The sequence below is a fragment of the Gopherus flavomarginatus genome, chromosome 1 (assembly GCF_025201925.1).
Source record: "Gopherus flavomarginatus isolate rGopFla2 chromosome 1, rGopFla2.mat.asm, whole genome shotgun sequence".
Lineage (NCBI taxonomy): Eukaryota > Metazoa > Chordata > Testudines > Testudinidae > Gopherus > Gopherus flavomarginatus.
Window position 1 is genome coordinate 66,228,030 of NC_066617.1, and position 18,568 is coordinate 66,246,597.

The window sequence follows — 18,568 nt, forward strand, 5'->3', positions numbered from 1 at the left end:
ATTTGAAATTGTATTCATCATAGTCCATGGCATAAGTAGTAAGCTATGAGTAATAATATCAACAACTTTTAATTAAAAAAAAAAGTTAAATTAGCTTCTGCTTGACATTTTATTTAGATATACATCTACCTAGAATTCCAAATGTTAAAAAAAGTTTGTAAGCAGAATTGGGTGGACGCCAAAAAAATGGGACCGCAGCCCTACAATTTTAAAAATGTATTATTTAAAAAAAATCTTTACATCCCTATACACTACTGAACACATTTACTTGTAACTTTCTAGAAAATTAAATCTGAACTCCAAGAGTATGTGGTATAACTTTGATTATGACACTTACTTTCATGCCTAATGGAGTCAGTGAAATTTCAGTGTAATGGAAAACTCATCTTTGCTTTAACTATGCTGCCATAATAAGTATGTGGATTCCCCTATACGCTCTAATTTATGGGCAAAGTTACCCCATTTTGTGTTACCATCTTCATGTTCTAATTTCTTCTAATACTAACGAATGTTGCTTTCTTGTGATCCATTGACCTGAAACAAACTACAGTGTTGTAAGCACTGAATTAGTACTGACATTGTTTATTTCTCTGTCAGGCAGTAACAGGTGTTGTATGCTATGCCTGTAGAGTTGCCAATGCTTTGCTGCTTTACCAGGAATTAATGCGAAAAGGAATACGATGGTTAATGTAAGTGATTGATTGATTGAATTTTGCTGGGTATGGTTTCTTTATCAAGACTTGTTCTGGTCGTTCACACATTGCATAATTTTGCGGGCTTCCAATGACTTCTGAAGCTTTCTTCCTTCCCCTTGACCATGAGTATGAGTAGACTGTCACAGTCTCTCAAATATTTCCTCCTCCCTCATCAGGGGTAACTCTGAAGACCCACTTTCTGAACACTAGATCCTCGGTAGCCTTGTTATTTAGTTTAATCTGCTCCTACAGAAGTTTGGATAATTTTAACTTAAGTATAGTGTCGGAACATATGACAAATAATTAATGAATTTCAAAATTTTAAAAGATGATTTTGGTAGTTCATGTTGTTAATAGGATTGTGGAAGATCTCTCTAGCTACTAAACTATTACTGAAGTAATGTCTGCCAGAACGTTGGAATAACATTTTATATGACAGTAGTATGTAAAATCTTAGAGATATTACTTTCCATTACTAGATTAGTGTATGCAAAGATATGTGATAAGAAGGAAGTGAAAACTTATTTTTGATAGACTGGTGCTATTCTTTCCAGTGAAATAATCAAGGAAGACTACAATGAAACGGTGCACAAAAAGACAGAGGTTGTCATCAAGTTGGATTTCTGCAACAGGAACATTGAGATAGCTGGAAAAATGTGAGTAGAAACACTGTATTGTTCTTTGGAAGTAAATACATTGCACTACCAGTGGAAACTGGATGACTTGGTAGTTTTTTCTTCTCAGTGACAGCTATATTTAAAGATAATTTTATTTACCGTGTGTCTGCACACAAAAAAGGTTATTACTTTTTAATTACAATTGTTTCACTGATGGCAGTGGCCTAGCACCAAGTGAGATCAAGAGTCGTCTTGGACCTCACTGAATTCTGCTCCTTAAGTTAGTGGAAAGGAGAGTAACTGTTGAGTAGTGTGTATTACTCTTCTCTCCCTCCCCACTCCTTGCCTGAGTTCTCTTGATGGCTTAGGGAACTACAGTAAAGGGTAGGACAAATAATCTAGTAGTTCAGTCATATGGTAGTGGTTATAGCAGTAAGATTGCCGTGCCTATGGTTTTAAAGATGAATAAAAGTGTAATGAAAGCAGGCTGTTAAAGACCTGGGCTCCCTGCTGCAGAGAGTGGATTTTAACATTGTAATACATGATTGCCTTTAATATTTCTGTACATGTGACACAAACAAACTACGGTCTTGGCTACACTGGTGCTTTACAGTGCTGCAACTTTCTCGCTCAGGGGTGTGAAAAAACACACCCGAGCACAGCAAGGTACAGCGCTGCAAAGCGCCAGTGTAAACACTGCCCCAGCGCTGGGAGCGCGGCTCCCAGTGCCGTAAGCTAATCCCCACGGGGAGGTGGAGTACCTGCAGCGCTGGGAGAGCTCTCTCCTGGCACTGGTGCTGCGACCACACCTGCACTTCAAAGTGCTGTCGCAGGAGTGCTCCCGCGGCAGCGCTGTACGGCTGCAAGTGTAGCCATACCCTACATTTAAAAAAACATGATTAAGGTTGCAAAGTCAAGCATTCACAAGTTAGGAAATGCCAGAGTTAAAATTGCCTATGCACGCAGACTTGAGGTTGCATTCCTTAATCATGACACCATCTTTCTCTTTCTGCAATCTCCTGTCTCATTCACTACACACCCTTCAAAGTCTGCTACAGAAGAAGCTGGGATACTATAGACAAGAGTCTCCTTCACTATACAACCCTGATTCATCCCTAGAGCAGGTTTGTCCTGTACACTGAATGAGGCAGGGGTCCTATGGAAATTTATATTGTGTGTTAATAATTTGTATAGTCAATTGTCTGACCACACTTTGGTTTATTATTTCGTTATGAAATATACTTAAGAGACCAAATAACCAGTTCAGTCAGGTTTATTAATATAGTACAGGAAAAGGGTTCTACACAGTATTAATCTTCTGAGAGCAGTCCTGTGCAGCAGTATTACGTTCACCTTACGCAGAAGGTGTGCTCCTTGAAATTAGATCCCTAAAGTCATCTTTTTATACCCTACCTCTTTACCAATAAAAGGTACTATATACATTACCTGAAACTGGATTCCATTAATCAGCTTTTTACCTTGTTTATTTCTGGTACTGTGGTGTACCCCTTTATCTTTTGTTCTGAACCTAGGCTTTCCAGGTCATAATGCACCCTTAGCATTGTTCTGAGCACATGCATTCCAGGTACTAAGGGTCGTGAAGACACCTCCTAGGCTTGTACCAGAATAAATATGTTTGTGAGGGTAACTCCCTTACTGTTGCTATGAGGAAACAATTATATGATACTGACGGTTTTCCTACATACTTAAGCCAAAGCTTTCTTCAGCTAATGGAAAGTGTTGTGGGATACAAAGTGTTATGGGATAAGTGAACAGGATTATAACAAATGCACATGTTAATTTGGGCTACATGTCTGCTATATTAATGCTTAATATGTATACTTAATACCACATATATATGTTTGCTATAAGTCAACCATATGTGATCATGGAATTAAAAACTGTATCATGATGTACAGTAACTCCTTACTTAACATTGTAGTTATGTTCCTAAAAAATGCAACTTTATGCGAAACAATGTTAAGTGAATCCAATTTCCCCATAAGAATTAATGTAAATGGGGGGGTTTGATTCCAGGGAAAAATTTTTTGCCAGGCAAAAGATATTATATACATATACATAAGTTTTTTAAACAATTTTAAACAAATAGTTTAATGTTGTACACAGCAATGAATGATTATGAAGCTTGATTGAGGTGGTGGAGTTAAAGGGTGAGATATTTCCCAGGGAATGCCTTGCTGCTAAACGATGAACTAGCACTCGGCTGAGCCCTCAAGGATTAATACGCTGTTGTTAATGTAGCCTCACACTCTACAAGGCAGCGTGGACTGAGGCAGGAGGGAGGAAACGTAATAGATGCAGGGCAGTAGCTGCAAACACTTCTTGCAAAAACTGAACATGATGATGAGCCCATGTTATCCAGCTGGAGCGCGCCACTCCCTCCTCCTGACAGCACATGCATGGCTGCACAGGTGCTGATTTTCCAAAGTGCTGGGGAGTGTGTGCATGAGTGAGAGAGAGAGACATTTCCCCTTTAAGTACGCTGACACCACTTCAAGTACATTGCCCTTTTAAGCAGATCAGACCGGAAGCAACAGCTTCCAGCAAGGTCCTTCCATTCAGTCCCTGAGCCCTATCCCCCTCCTCTGCTTTGTGGAGAGGGGGTACGGAGTGGGGGGGCAGGAGCAAGGGGACATCCTGATATCAGCACTCCTCTCAACCCCCCCCCCAACCCCTCGCAGGAAGGAGGAAGCTCCCGGGAGCAGCTCCAAGGCAGAGGGCAGGACAGGAGCAGCATGGCAGTTGGGGGAGGGCCACCTAAACTGCTGCTGGACAGCTGCCGGGCCACATACTTTACAGGGAATTTAGGGGAGCTAATGGGGGAGGGGCTGCTGGCCCCTCTGGTTCTAATCCCCACAAGGAGGGGCTGCTCTTCCAGAGAATCCTGCAAGCAGTGGACAAGCGGGAAGCTGCCAAACAACATTATAAGGGAGCATTGCATAACTTTAAACGAGCATGTTCTCTAATTGATCAGCAACATAACAATGAAACGTTAACTGGACAACTTTAAATGAGGAGTTACTGAATGCACACACAGGGTCAAATTAAGGTTGCACACACAGCCTTAATTCTGGCATTGCCTAATTTTTGAGTGCTTGTCTTTGCAATCTTAAAAATATTATTTTAATATACTGATTTTTGCATGATTTCCTTAATTTTAAAAAAATCACACTGAAAAAACAGAAAATGTCAATGTGAGGCTACAAGATGCACCTTTAGATCCACCACACCAGACCTCCGCTGCTTGAGCTAAAGGAGTGAGGGCTGAATGCTCAAAGAAGTTAGATACTTGGAAAAATCACTCTGATTCTCAAAGCCTGGTGCATAAGTTCCTTCACAATGAATGGTAAGAGATAGGTGCCTTAGACTAGAGCCCTATGCGGGACTTTTTTTTTTAATCCCACTCCTATCCCGGCCTGCAATACCCACTCCCACCTGCTCCTGCATTGTTTCTTGCATTTTTATCCCGCTCCCACCAGCATGTATATATAAACAGAATTCATACACAATTTTTACCACTCAAAGAATAAAACAAACCTTGCTTAAACCATATAAAAATACTTTAACTCTTGTGATAATCGACATCAAATCTCTTTCCACGCCTCACTTAAATTTAATTATTAAAACTTTTATTTTTAAAAAAGAGAAAAACTTGCTTTACATTGCTGAAATTCTATTTATGACAGACTGATGAGAGATTTAGTGTAATTTGTGGGAAAATACTAAATCTCTCATCAGTTTGTCATAAATAGAATGTTCCCTGCCCCCCTGCAATCCGATCCTGCCCACAGCAAAGTACATTTTACCCTCTCCTGCTACTATGGCAGCAGATCTTGCAGGACTTATGGGATCCCCGACCTGCCGCAGGGCTCTACCTTAGACTACAATTCGCAAAAGCCACCACACTAGACATGGAGGCACCTAAGCTAGCCAGTAGAAGATGCCAATGAGAGGGGTATATGTTAAACCTTGCTCCTCTCATGGATATAGGTGCCTGTTTGCGATTCTGAAGTCGGGTATCCTCTTTAGAGTTGGATGCCTTGGGGCTGTTTAGCAAGGAGCTGTTTCCGGTGGTGGTGCCCAGCTTCTAAATTTTAGACCAATAGTTTAGGGCACTCACCTGGAATGTGGGAGACTCAGGTTCAATTGCCCCCTCTCTGCCAGAAGGGGAGGAAAACTTGATCAGGGAACTCCCACCTCTCAGGTGAGTGCTCTAACCGTTGGGTGATGAGATATTCTCATGTGGCGTGCCCTCATTCTCTCCCATTGAAGTTGTTGTACTCTGGATAAATAAATTAGTCATTGGAGCAGGGGAATTGGATCCTGGGTCTCCCACGCATTGGGTGAGTGTGTTAACCACCATGCTATACAGTCATTCTCATACGTGCATTTTCTGTCACTTGCTCTCGTTTCATTCAGACCCCGTATGTGATTTATGTGGTTGAACACCTATCTTTTTCCCTTTCTGTCAATCACTGTGTGACTTAGTTAGGAGATAGGTGACAAGATGCCTTCAGAGATGCAGCTGTTACTCCTGGGGGAATTCTGCACCAAAAAAAATAAAAATTCTGTACACAATATTTTAAAATTCTGCATATTTTGTCAAAATAACACAATATAATCACAGCAGTTTCAGTTATTTTAGTAATTTATTTCAAAATACCTGTCAGCAAGTATGTCTGTAACAATACAGAAGATAAAAAAAGATTCAGGAAATGTTTTTTGACAGATTCCTTACTAGCCACATTAATACAGAACTCTGAGTAATAATTCATTTAAACTACAGTACAGACCCGTATTTCCTGCACCCCTCAGAAGCAGTGCAAAGACTTGGGGGAGTCAAGGGTAATGGAGGAGCTGAGGAAGAGGGAAGTAATTGATGGGAAGGAGCCTGGGTATGAACTTGAAGGGTTGTTGGGTATGGGTGGGAAAAGTATGGAACAGGTGTTTTGGGGAGTTGAGGAGGGATTGTTAGGGAGCGTCCCCATGCCGACCGTGGCTGACCCTTAGCCTCTCCCATTCAGTCAGGCAAATTTGCCCCGTCCCCATGTGTCTTTGTGCCCCCACTCAGCCATCCTCCTGCCCCCCCCGTAGCTCTGTACCCCTCCCCCTTTGCCCATGTGTCCCTGCACCTTCTCAGCCAACCCCCTCCCCTCATCTCCATGTGTCTCTGCACCCCCGTCTCCATGTGTCTCTGTCCGTGCCACCACTCAGCCACCCCATACCCCCTGTAGCTCTGCACCTCCTCCCCCTCTGCCCTGTCATCCCCCACTAGCCATTATTAGCTCTGTCTGACCTCCCAGCTGCCCCATGCTGTCTGTCTCCCGACCTGGCCTGACAGGCACTGTGAAGTAGGCAGGCTCTTTCTCTTCGCTGTCATAGCTGGGGCTTGCCAGGAACAGCTACTGTGTTCTAGCGCCACAACACCCTCTGGTGGGCAAAAGGTGGAACTGCGGAAGTTCTTTTCTCCTGGGAGCTGCTGCTCTGTTCTAGTGGCACAGCACTTTCTGGTGGGCAAAAAGTGGAACAGCAGAAACTTTTCAGCTGAAGTTATTTTCTGCCCCCCCCCCCATTAAAATATGCATAGTACACGAAATATGCACAGGTGCAATGATGCAGAATTCCCCCAGGAGTAAGCTGCGTGCATACTCAAAAGGCAGAAATGTAGGCACCATGGGAACTTTTAGAGCAAAAACTTAGATGTAGGCACCTGCAGAGTTTGGCAGGGGGTTTTGTGCATTGCAGTGGTACCAAACCCAGGTTTTAGCTGCCAGTAATAGGGACGCAGGCACCTAACTCCTTTTGAGCATCTGGGCCTACCTAATAGCAGTAGTGCATTGTTAAACTCTATGTGGACCTGCACTAAGGGGGATGAAACGCTTTTCCCATTGGTTTCACAGATATTTGCTGAGAGCAGAGGAATGGTGACTTGGGTGTTTGGGGTTCCATTCCAGGCTCTGCAGAGGAATGTGCTCTAGCGGATACCGACTTTTCTGCCCGTTCCCCTGGAGCATGACCCCTTTTGCCCCATCCCATTCAGTCCCTGTCAGAGTCCTGTCTCTTTCTCATCCCAGCCCCATCCTTGTGTAGCGAGTGACCTTCTCTAGTCCTCAGATTTTTCATCCCAGTTCTAGTCTTTCTTTTTCTCTTCCCTTTCCTTGTCTGATCTGTTGCTCCCCCTGCCTCCTCCCCCCAGGCCAAAGCCTCTACATTCCCCAGTCCTGTTCTCTCTCCCCAGGCTTCAATCTCAATGTCCCTACCTACTCCAGCACCGTATCCCAGTCTGTTTGCCCAGCCAGTCCCAGTTTTACCCCTACACCTTGGCTTATTATATCTGTCTCTCCTGCCTCCACCTTCCCCCCCATCCACTTGTCTCTTTGCCCAACCTGTTCCAGTCTCTCCTCCCAATTCCTAATCCCAGATTGCCTCCAACATCCCCCCGCCAGGAGCCTACAGTCCCAGTCTGCATCCCAGATTCCTTGTCCCATCTTTACTCCCATTGCTGGGCTGCCTCTTGTACTCTCTCTATTCAAATCAGGCAGCTTCCTCTACCACACTGACTGGACCCAGTAGGGGGTGCATTTTGAGAACAGGAGAGACACTTTCCCTATTTTTATGTCTAGTGTCCCTTCACAGAGCACAACAATCAGAGCTGCAATTGCAGGAAAAGTACTGTTCAGCCCCGGGCATGCTCAGTGTGGACTGAATCTTTGGAGCGTTTAGTGTTAAACTCTAAGCGTTTGACTACACTGCAGCTGTGATTTGCAGCTAATGTAGACAGACCCATGCTTGCTGTACTTTCCAGCTCTCTAAAAGTAGAAGTGAGGATGCCACAGCACAGCTGCACAAGCGAGTATGTATCCAGCGAGACTGGGTAGGTTTGTGCAGCCTACACTGAAACCTGCACCATGGCATCCTCAGTTCTCTTTTTAGCAAGCTAACTAGAGTACAGGTAGTGTGGGTATGTCTACGTGAGCTGTAAATCACAGCTTTACTGAGCATATGAAAACTGCAATTTTTCAAAGGCTTATAACTTGGTCAAATTTGAGCAGATTTTCACAGGGGTAGCAAAAGGCACATCCTGGATACAAGGGCCACCTCAATGCCGAATTTCAAATCCTTTGCTCCAAAGTATGGTGATGCAAGTGCTTGTCAAAAAATAAATAAATTAATTAAAAAGCTCACCAGAATTTTTTAACATGGGCAAACAATGTGTTTTTCCCTATCCTCATTCTTGGAAGCAGCAGAATCATTTTGGCTGAATCTTTCTGAAAAAATTCAGTCTGAGGCAATCACCTGGCATTGAAAACTTCAACCCAAAGGGTTAAAGTTTAGCAAAAGTTATGAGCAATTGAAAACGGGGTCGTATAATGGGAAGTGGTTGGTTAACCTTAATAGGCAGTGCTACCAGCCCTTCCTATAATATTTGGTTATAACGTAGGTTTTCCAAGATGTTTCCATAGTCATTGGAGAACTGGTGCTTGATGTGTTTGACTATTTTTAAGGGGTACATTTCAGGAATAGATTGAGGTGATTACATCAGACATTTCAGCTGTCTATAGAATACAAGTAATGAGTGAAAAGCAGGAATGCAAATAGTTTAAAACTTTTTTATGGTTCAGCGAAAATATGGAATGAAGAGGCAAGAGTCTGTTACTGAACTAATATTTTGTTGTTTGTTTAGGGAAGCTTTTAAATTGATTGCCTCTCAAAGTTAAACACAATTTTGGTGGATTTTTTTTAACTTTCTAACTTTTGTTAGGACAGGGTAGACAATTGTATTAACTTCTTGTTTTCAGTTCTAGGAACAAAATGATCCTCAAAACATGTTCTTTGTTTGTCTAATTCAAAAGTATGAACAGCAGTCATGTTTCTAACTGAATTACATTTTTATGGACAGATATGAGAATCTGATGCAAATCCACTTGGAAACAGAAATGGATGAAATTTCAGAGATACATACTAAACTATTGCTTGTAAGTGTCTAATATTGTAATAAGAAGATCTCCTCAAAATATTGAGTGTACCTGCATAAAAGTCCAAAAGTACAGTTCTGAAAGATGCTTTCTACAAAGGAAAATCTCTAGATTTTCTTAGCAGCTTTCCTCTTCTTCTGAGAGTTTCTTAGCATACGAAAATTCTGATAAGGTTATTTTCTAAAGAAAAATACAGCTGTGTTATCTGGCACTTTACCAACTAGAAAGTTCTATAAACCAGCATTTCGGGAGGGTATGCGGGGCATGGGCTCTGGGAGAGTTTGTGTGGGAGGGGACTCAGGACACAGGTCTAGGGCACGGGAGAGATTTCAGGGTGCCGGATCTGGGTGGCGTTCACCTCGGGAAACTTCCCGCAAGCGGCAACATGTCTCTGCTGCTTCTAGGTGGAGGTACGGCCGGGCAGCTCTGCGGTCAATGCTCCTAGGCAGAGGAATAGCCATGGGGCCTCCATCCGCTGCCCCTGCCCCACTCTGAGTGCTGGCTCCACAGCTCCCATTGGCTGGGGACTGTGGCCAATGGGAGCTGCCGGGGCTGCGGGTGGAGGCAGCGTGCAGAACTGCCTGGCCGTGCCTCTGCCTAGGAGCTGCAGGGATATTTTGCCACTTGCAGGGAGCTGCCTGAGGTGATCTCTGTCCTGATCTGGCACCCCGAAACCTCTCCTATGCACATTCTAGTGGAAAGAGCAATGTGTCCACTGAAGGAGTCATCCCAGTTATCAGACACTCAGAAAAATAATCTTAGCACCAAGCTTTAAAAAATCTAAATGTGCTTATTTTGCATTTCAGTTGGAAAGATCCCAAAGTTCTTCACAGAGTTTGTAAAATGTGTATGAATCATATCATTATCATGTCCTTTGAAATCTGCAGAGTTTAGATTAAAAAAAGGAAATTTTAAAATATTAAATAATGGAGAATTTAATATTTGTCCCAGGATAGTATTATAGTTAAGTTGTTCCTTTTCTGTAGGCTATGTAGATAGGAGAATGAAAAAGTATAGAGTAGTTTTAATTGTCAGGTACAAAACAGACAAGGAATATTCTTGTGGGATGTAGAGAAAGTGAAGGTTTGAGCTTCTCACAGAAAGAGCTAGTATGGCATATAAACCTATCTAGTACCCTACTGGATTTTAGCGGTCCCTGTGTCCACACTAACTCCCCCTTGTGGCTTATCTTGGGGGTGGAGATTACATCTCCACCATGCCAGGAATTTTATACTCAGGGTGATACACCTCTGCCTCATTATAACGCTGTCCTTGGGAGCCAAAAAGTCTTACTGCGTTATAGGTGAAACCTTGTTATATTGCACTTGCTTTGATCCATTGCAGTGCGCAGCTTTCCCCCCGCCCCCGGAGCATTGCTTTAGCGCGTTATATCCAAATTCGTGTTATATCGGGTGGCGTTATATAGAGGTAGCGGTGTATATTGATGGTGTCTCTGATGGGCTCTTTGTTGATTCTTTCTATATATTGGGCTCCTGAACCCAGTTGTCATGAAATAAAACCTGATTTTATTAGCAAATTACAGAAACAAATAATATTAAAGTAAAATGGTAGGCACATAATACATTCACTTGGGCAAATATCATGGAAAGGTGGGGGTTTTAGGTAGGTCGTATGGTTAGAAAGTTATTTTTTATGACATTGTGGAGTTCCATGATTGATGTTTCTCAGTGACTTCAGATCTCCTGTGTTCAAAAGTGTGTGTGCGCGCGTGCATGTCAACAAAATAAAGATCATGCAATAAGAATTCAGTTGTTAATTTTTTGATATGCAAGCCAAAACAAAAGCCAGCTTGCTGTCTTCAAGCAGTATTGTTTCTGTAGCGTTAACAGTGTGAATAAACAACACAAAATGCATTGGGAGATCTAGAGGAAGACTATCTTACTGTATTTTTCTTGTCTTTTGTAGTGGGTTGGTTGCAGCATTTGTATGGTTGAAGGTTGCTGTTATGAGGCTTCATAGAGAAAGAGTCTGATGCACTGAAACAGGGAGCAAGTTCCAGGATTGGGCAGTGTAGGAGAAAAAGCATGAAGATAGGTGAAAGAGACAAAGAGAAGATACCGTTTACCGAGAAAATAAATGTTAATTAGCAGAAATATTAACTCCATAGAAGATACTTTTCCTAATAATGTCATGTTTTGTATGTTTTTAAAGTGAACATTTGAGCTGCTAAATACTTCATAAATTGTCTAGGCATATTCCTATGGTTGGAGACAATTAGTCAAGTGAGGACTAGGTCATGGTGGTGGTATTATTATTTATTATAACTATAATAAAGTGAAAATGCACTAAATCCTATCTCAAGTACAAGATCACTTGTGGTTTTTGGCAATGGTAGTGGTGAAACTGTTGTTCTTAAGCAGCTTTCTAGCTCTCGGGGAACAATAGAGCCCAGTCTTCAGGACATTGAAGATAAACTGTCTCTTGGTGGATTGCTGAGTGATACCTGGGCAAATCAGGAAGGCACACATCCCAGAGACAGAAAGTAAGTGACAACTTCACATTCATTGCTTGGACATACTCTGATTTCTGGACTGACCTCCATTCATTATAATTAACCCTTTGTTTCCACCCACCCCCTTATAGTCCAGAAAAGCTACAAGTATTGCTGAGTTCTATCACAGATATTTATTATCAGTTCAAGAAAGACAAAGCAGAACGTAGTAAGTAATTTTATTTTTAGTATACATTAAGAATAAGTATAAAGGACAAGTTAGCCTTAAGTCTGTTCAGATATTTTTAGTAGTGATGGGGAGAGATGGCCAACAACAGTGAATATGTCCTCAGTGCTCTGTAGGACAACAGTTAAGAAAAGAATCTGAGGGAGTCAGTGAACCATAACTTTGGTTTTATAAATTTAAACATCTGCATTGAAAAAACTAAATGTGCATGCTTGCTACCTAACGCTTACCCAGACAGGAAAAAAACAATTATTTAGGATGATGGCTAAATTAATTAAATTAAATCAGTAATATCTTTGATTTCCTCTGATACTAGGACTTCCTTATAATGAGGAACAAATCCACAAATTTGACAAGTAAGTGTTAAAATTACATTTAAAAAAATATCACTTGTGCTAAGGTCCCTGACAAATCTTTGGCAGTTACCTTTCCTGCTGGTTCCTCTTTGTTTGATATATTATAAACTTTTTTGAACAGCAACTTTCTTTCTTTTAATTTCTGTCAAGCATGATAAGAGATTTTATGCATATTTATTAATCATAATGATCTGCTTCCTAGAGATGAGGTAACTTGATATACCTTGAAATGTGGATGTTAACCACTTGGTCTTTGTCTGAGGGCATATATGTGTTTGAGTGCATGTGTATGTAAAATACCTTGTATCCAGTAGACATTTTGTAATTCCTGCCTCCTTTCTAATTTGCTACTTTTAAGGAATGTCTACAGTAGATAACTTTCCCTAGAGTGTTCTGCCTTTGCTACTACCAGTGGCACTCCAGTGTTTTCCCTTTGGGGTCTCCAAGTGTCACTTGGGATCCTGAGCACATCTCATTTTACTCCATACACTCCCAAAAAGAAATTGCTAGAGGATGGCATAAAGTATTACTTTCTGTTTTGCGATTGCAGTGATTTCAGCGCTGGTAATCTGAGAACTCAGCTCCTAGATCTTGGGTCTTTTTGGTGTCAGCAAAATTACTTAGCTGGCCACTCCAGCCTTAATTGTAGCACTTTATCACTGGGTAGGCAAGTGAGCAGTGTTCATTTCAACTGCTTCCTGGGCGGATGATGGTTATGTGAGATTAATGAGAAACCAGGTACTTTGTCCATATGTAAACCATACAGGAAAGATTACCAACTAGCCAATATTCAAGACTTTATTCAGTAAAAGCCTAAAAGCTGACATGTAGTTGCAGTCTTTCAGAATTTCACATCCCATGATTCCACTTCCTCCTTCACACATACAAGCATGGTTAGTGCTGAGACCACTGCCTATCAAACTGACCAGTACTGTCTGACTATGTCCTCCTTTGCCCATCTGTATCCACCTCTTGTCTTATGCTTAGACTCTAAGCTTAATGGGATATGGATCTGTCTTTTTGTTCTTTTAGTACAGTGCCTAGCACAGTGGAGTCATGAGCCATGACTGATGCTGCTAGGCACTATGATAATACAAATAATGAATTATAATAATTTCCTCTGTCCTTTCTATCCATCATTTCCTTTCCTTAAATATAATCAAGGTTTCAAATTTCAAACGGAAAGAGTAACATGAGTGCATAGTTTGTAAATAATAGTTAAAACTAGCCAAATTTCTATCTTTCCTACCCTGATGGGTAGGAAAGATAGAAAATGTGGAAAAAAACCACCTTGGCTTAACCACGAGATCTTGCATGACTTACAAAATAAAAAGGAGCCATATAAAAAATGGAAACTAGGTCAGATTACAAAGGATGAATATAGGCAAATAACACAGGAATGCAGGGGCAAGATTAGAAAGGCAAAGGCACAAAATGAGCTCAAACTAGCTATGGGAATAAAGGGAAACAAGAAGACTTTTTGTCAATACATTAGAAGCAAGAGGAAGACCAAGGACAGGGTAGGCCCACTGCTCAGTGAGGAGGGAGAAACAGTAACAGGAAACTTGGAAATGGCAGAGATGCTTAATGACTTCTTTGTTTTGGTCTTCACTGAGAAGTCTGAAGGAATGTCTAACATAGTGAATGCTTATGGGAAGGGGGTAGGTTTAGAAGATAAAATAAAAAAAGAGCAAGTTAAAAATCACTTAGAAAAGTTAGATGCCTGCAAGTCACCAGGGCCTGATGAAATGCATCCTAGAATACTCAAGGAGTTAATAGAGGAGGTATCTGAGCCTCTAGCTACTATCTTTGGAAAGTCATGGGAGACGAGAGAGATTCCAGAAGACTGGAAAAGGGCAAATATAGTGCCCATCTATAAAAAGGGAAATAAAAACAACCCAGGAAACTACAGACCAGTTAGTTTAACTTCTGTGCCAGGGAAGATAATGGAGCAAGTAATTAAAGAAATCATCTGCAAACACTTGGAAGGTGGTAAGGTGATAAGGAATAGCCAGCATGGATTTGTAAAGAACAAATCGTGTCAAACCAATCTGATAGCTTTCTTTGATAGGATAACGAGTCTTGTGGATAAGGGAGAAGCGGCGGATGTGGTATACCTAGACTTTAGTAAGGCATTTGATACGGTCTCGCATGATATCCTTATTGATAAACTAGACAAATACAATTTAGATGGGGCTACTATAAGGTGGGTGCATAACTGGCTGGATAACCGTACTCAGAGAGTAGTTATTAATGGCTCCCAATCCTGCTGGGAAGGTATAACAAGTGGGGTTCCGCAGGGGTCTGTTTTGGGACCGGCTCTGTTCAATATCTTGATCAATGACTTAGATGTTGGCATATAAAGTACGCTTACTAAGTTTGCAGACGATACCAAACTGGGAGGGATTGCAACTGCTTTGGAGGACAAGGTCAAAATTCAAAACAATCTAGACAAATTGGAGAAATGGTCTGAGGTAAACCGGATGAAGTTCAATAAAGACAAATGCAAAGTGCTCCACTTAGGAAGGGACAATCAGTTTCACACATACAGAATGGGAAGAGACTGTCTAGGAAGGAGTATGGCAGAAAGAGATCTAGGGATCATAGTAGACCACAAGCTAAATATGAGTCAACAGTGTGATACTGTTGCAAAAAAAGCAAACGTGATTCTGGGATGCATTAACAGATGTGTTGTAAACAAGACACGAGAAGTCATTCTTCCGCTCTACTCTGTGCTGGTTAGGCTTCAACTGGAGTATTGTGTCCAGTTCTGGGCACCGCCTTTCAAGAAAGATGTGGAGAAATTGGAGAGGGTCCAGAGAAGAGCAACAAGAATGATTACAGGTCTTGAGAACATGAGCTATGAAGGAAGGCTGAAAGAATTGGGTTTATTTAGTTTGAAAAAAAGAAGACTGAGAGGTGACATGATAGCAGTTTTCAGGTATCTAAAAGGGTGTCATCAGGAGGAGGGAGAAAACTTGTTCACCTTAGCCTCTAAGGATAGAACAAGAAGCAGTGGGCTTAAACTGCAGCAAGGGAGATTTAGGTTGGAAATCAGGAAAAAGTTCCTAACTGTCAGAGTAGTTAAACACTGGAATAAATTGCCTAGAGAGGTTGTGGAATCTCCATCTCTGGAGATATTTAAGAGTAGGTTAGATAAATGTCTATCAGGGATGGTCTAGACAGTATTTGGTCCTGCCATGAGGGCAGGGGACTGGACTCGATGACCTCTCGAGGTCCCTTCCAGTCCTAGAGTCTATGAATCTATGAAAAATTTTGCCTCAAATGTGACATTTGAAATTGGAACATCTTGGAAATTAATTTTGAAATATAACCTGGCAGTTTATCCAGTATAAACACATTATAGTAGTGAATTACAGTAGCACACAAAATAAGTTGGATAAAGGTTTTTTTAGACATTTTAAATCTTCATATATATCTCGTATGCTTGAAAGCTTTAAAAAAATCATTTGGGGAATGAAGTCCTGCAAGTGATATAACAATAATCTGTTCATTATTTCTGTATTGCAGACAGAAGCTGAATTTACATGCCACAAAAGCCATATCTCTGTTCAAAGATGAATGTGTCAGCAAGTATGAGACATTTTTGGACAAGGCAGAGGACTGGATGAGGCAAGAGACTGATTCATTAGAATTCAACATTGTGACAGCACCATGATTTGCTGATTGCCTTTTTAAAATAGTTTTTTTTTTGCTTCCAGAAAGATGCTTCATTTGAGGAAGCAGTTACTGACAATCACCAGACAGTGTTTTGATATTGAAGAAGAGGTATCCAAATACCAGGACTATATAAATGAGGTATACTGGTCCTAAATTATGTCCAGTTTTTAGACTGAGTGAGCAAAGGTGTGAGATTCTATTCCATTTCCCTTCTCCTCCTCCTCCTCATCAACAGGATAGTTTACCAAGTTCCACTTACACCTGTGCAAACCTATTGACAGTAATAGGGCTGCACAGATGTAATAGTTTGGCCTGTAGAAGCTGTATTGCTGGTGATGTGTGAGCTGGATAGAACTCTGCCTGATTCAGAGTCCAGACTGAGTTTACAGGATCAGCACTTACAAAAAACCAACTGAGCAACTTTAGATGTTTTTCAGTGATTCCATATCAATCTTTTCTACGTGGCTCCCATCACCATAATATCTGAGCATCATGAACATTATGACTTTATCTTCATAACACTCTTCTGAGGTTGAGAAGTATTATCCTCATTTTATAGATAGGGAATTGAGGCACAGAGACTTGCTTAAGGTCTCTCTCACTCTGTGGCAGAGTTAAACTAGGATTCTTGTGTCCCAGTCTTGTGCCTGAACAACAAGACAATGAAACCCTGCAATGCCATTTTTACAGTCATTCTTCAGAGTAAAACCACATTTTAGGAACAATATAAAATTGGAAGAAACTGTTAAAATCTCTGCCATGAGGCAGGAATTATTGAATTTTTTAGCACTCGGACAGTTACCATTTAGAGTGCAAATCTATTCAGAGCCACCAGATTCAGTTCAAAACCAGGTTCCCGGGGAAAAATCAGAGGCATGAAAGTGTATATCTTGCTTTCTTCTGCAGAATATAACCATTCATTAAAGATGTGTCAAACGTTTAAGACATTCAGACATTATATGTATGTCTTCGTTACACAGTGTCCCCAAATACAGAAAGAAGTCTGGTGGCAAATAAACATATTTTAGTACAACAAAATTACTTTAAAAAAATACAAGTGTAAAAATGGAGGGAAATCCAGCTGATCTCCCTGAGCAAAAGTCTGAGAGAAGCAGGGTCATTACTATATTTATTAATAATGTTACTTGTGCCTAGGGGCTCCAGTCATGGATCAGATCCCTTTTATGCTAGGCACTGAACAAACATACAGAGATTGTCTCTGTTCCAGAGAGCTTACAAAGTGTAAGATGAGAGAATGCAACAGACAGACAGAGGAGAGCACAATGAGTCAATACTACTGAGCATGATAGGCCACACACAGCTGCCTAACCATTTTCATGGCTTTTGTAGGGGAATATTTCAAGGAGGGATTTGAAGGTGGACATTGAAATGCACATGGCAGTTTGTTGGCCTGTGAGCATGTTACTTACTTACCTTATTTATTTATTGCAGTTACAAGAAACTTTGCGACAGAAAACGTTTGCAGCTTCCACTGGGATCAAACATACAATGAATCCAATCTATCCAAGTTCAAACACTTTAGTGGAAATGACTCTTGGGTAAGAATTAGGTGGATAATTGTAAAACATTCACATGCTTTCTATAGAGGAATTAGAGAAAATTTGGGTTTTATGACCTAACTTAACTGCTTTAAAAATGGAAAGGGAAGTGACTACTGCATAGAGGTGGGCATTTTCTGTCTGTTACAAAAACAGACTGGTATTTCTGAATGCTAATGTACTTATGGGCATGAGGGAAAAATCATACCGTTCACTGTTTCCATTTATCACTTTTGTCAGATTTTGTTCTCAAGCCAACCTAATATGCTTCTCCTTTACTTTGTACACGATTGCAAGTTACTGGAAACTTCATTGTCATGAGTCACTCTAATGTTTGGGCATCTTCAGAATATTTTTTCTTCCAATTTTATTATTAGCGAAACTGTTTCTATTGTACCATTTTGACACATTCATTTCATAATGAATGTAACATTAAAACTGGCATTCAATGGATAAAACTGTTTATAATCACTGAAGACCTTTCTTTTGCTTTTTATCATACAGTATGAAGAAACTGAAGGAGGAAATGGAAGGTGTTGTTAAAGAACTAGCTGAGAATAACCACATTTTAGAAAGGCAAATAGTATTTTTTACTTTTTGGTGGGAGGTGTTATAATTTGGTATGGAAGTTAATGGATCCAGTGAGCAAGAAAATGGAAAATTTTATCTCTTGGACAACTGCACTATAGGTACCTGTTTCCAAATTGTTGCTCTGAAACATGTTTCAAGCTGATTTGGCCACAGTTATTAGCATTGTTTTCAAATAAAGACATTTGTTCCCTTACTGTGGAAGTCAATCTGTGATGAAGGTAAAAGCACCAAGACAGCTGAAATTACCTACAGCCACTTAACAGAAATAACTGTTGCTCAGAGTGGTGAATGCTGGATTTACACAGTATTTCTTGAAGTGATTCTCAGGCTCTTATCTAAACTTTTTTTAATTTTCAGATATCACTTTAAGTTT

General features: G+C 40.8%; 1 protein-coding gene across 4 annotated transcripts in view; it reads left to right on the forward strand.

Annotated features, from left to right (window-relative positions):
• TBK1 (TANK binding kinase 1) overlaps window positions 1-18,568 on the forward strand; it is a 67,565-nt gene that overhangs the window by 45,578 nt on the left and 3,419 nt on the right. For 2 of the 4 annotated variants that reach the window (XM_050923581.1, XM_050923591.1), the window contains exons 11-20: window positions 598-689; window positions 1,250-1,351; window positions 9,234-9,309; window positions 11,688-11,812; window positions 11,914-11,990; window positions 12,325-12,364; window positions 15,896-15,997; window positions 16,087-16,183; window positions 17,498-17,604; window positions 18,109-18,180. In XM_050923581.1, coding sequence (XP_050779538.1) covers window positions 598-689; window positions 1,250-1,351; window positions 9,234-9,309; window positions 11,688-11,812; window positions 11,914-11,990; window positions 12,325-12,364; window positions 15,896-15,997; window positions 16,087-16,183; window positions 17,498-17,604; window positions 18,109-18,180 — 890 coding nt within the window. The remainder of the gene's footprint in view (window positions 1-597; window positions 690-1,249; window positions 1,352-9,233; window positions 9,310-11,687; window positions 11,813-11,913; window positions 11,991-12,324; window positions 12,365-15,895; window positions 15,998-16,086; window positions 16,184-17,497; window positions 17,605-18,108; window positions 18,181-18,568) is intronic. The other 2 variants (XM_050923601.1, XM_050923610.1) reach the window with 2 other exon arrangements.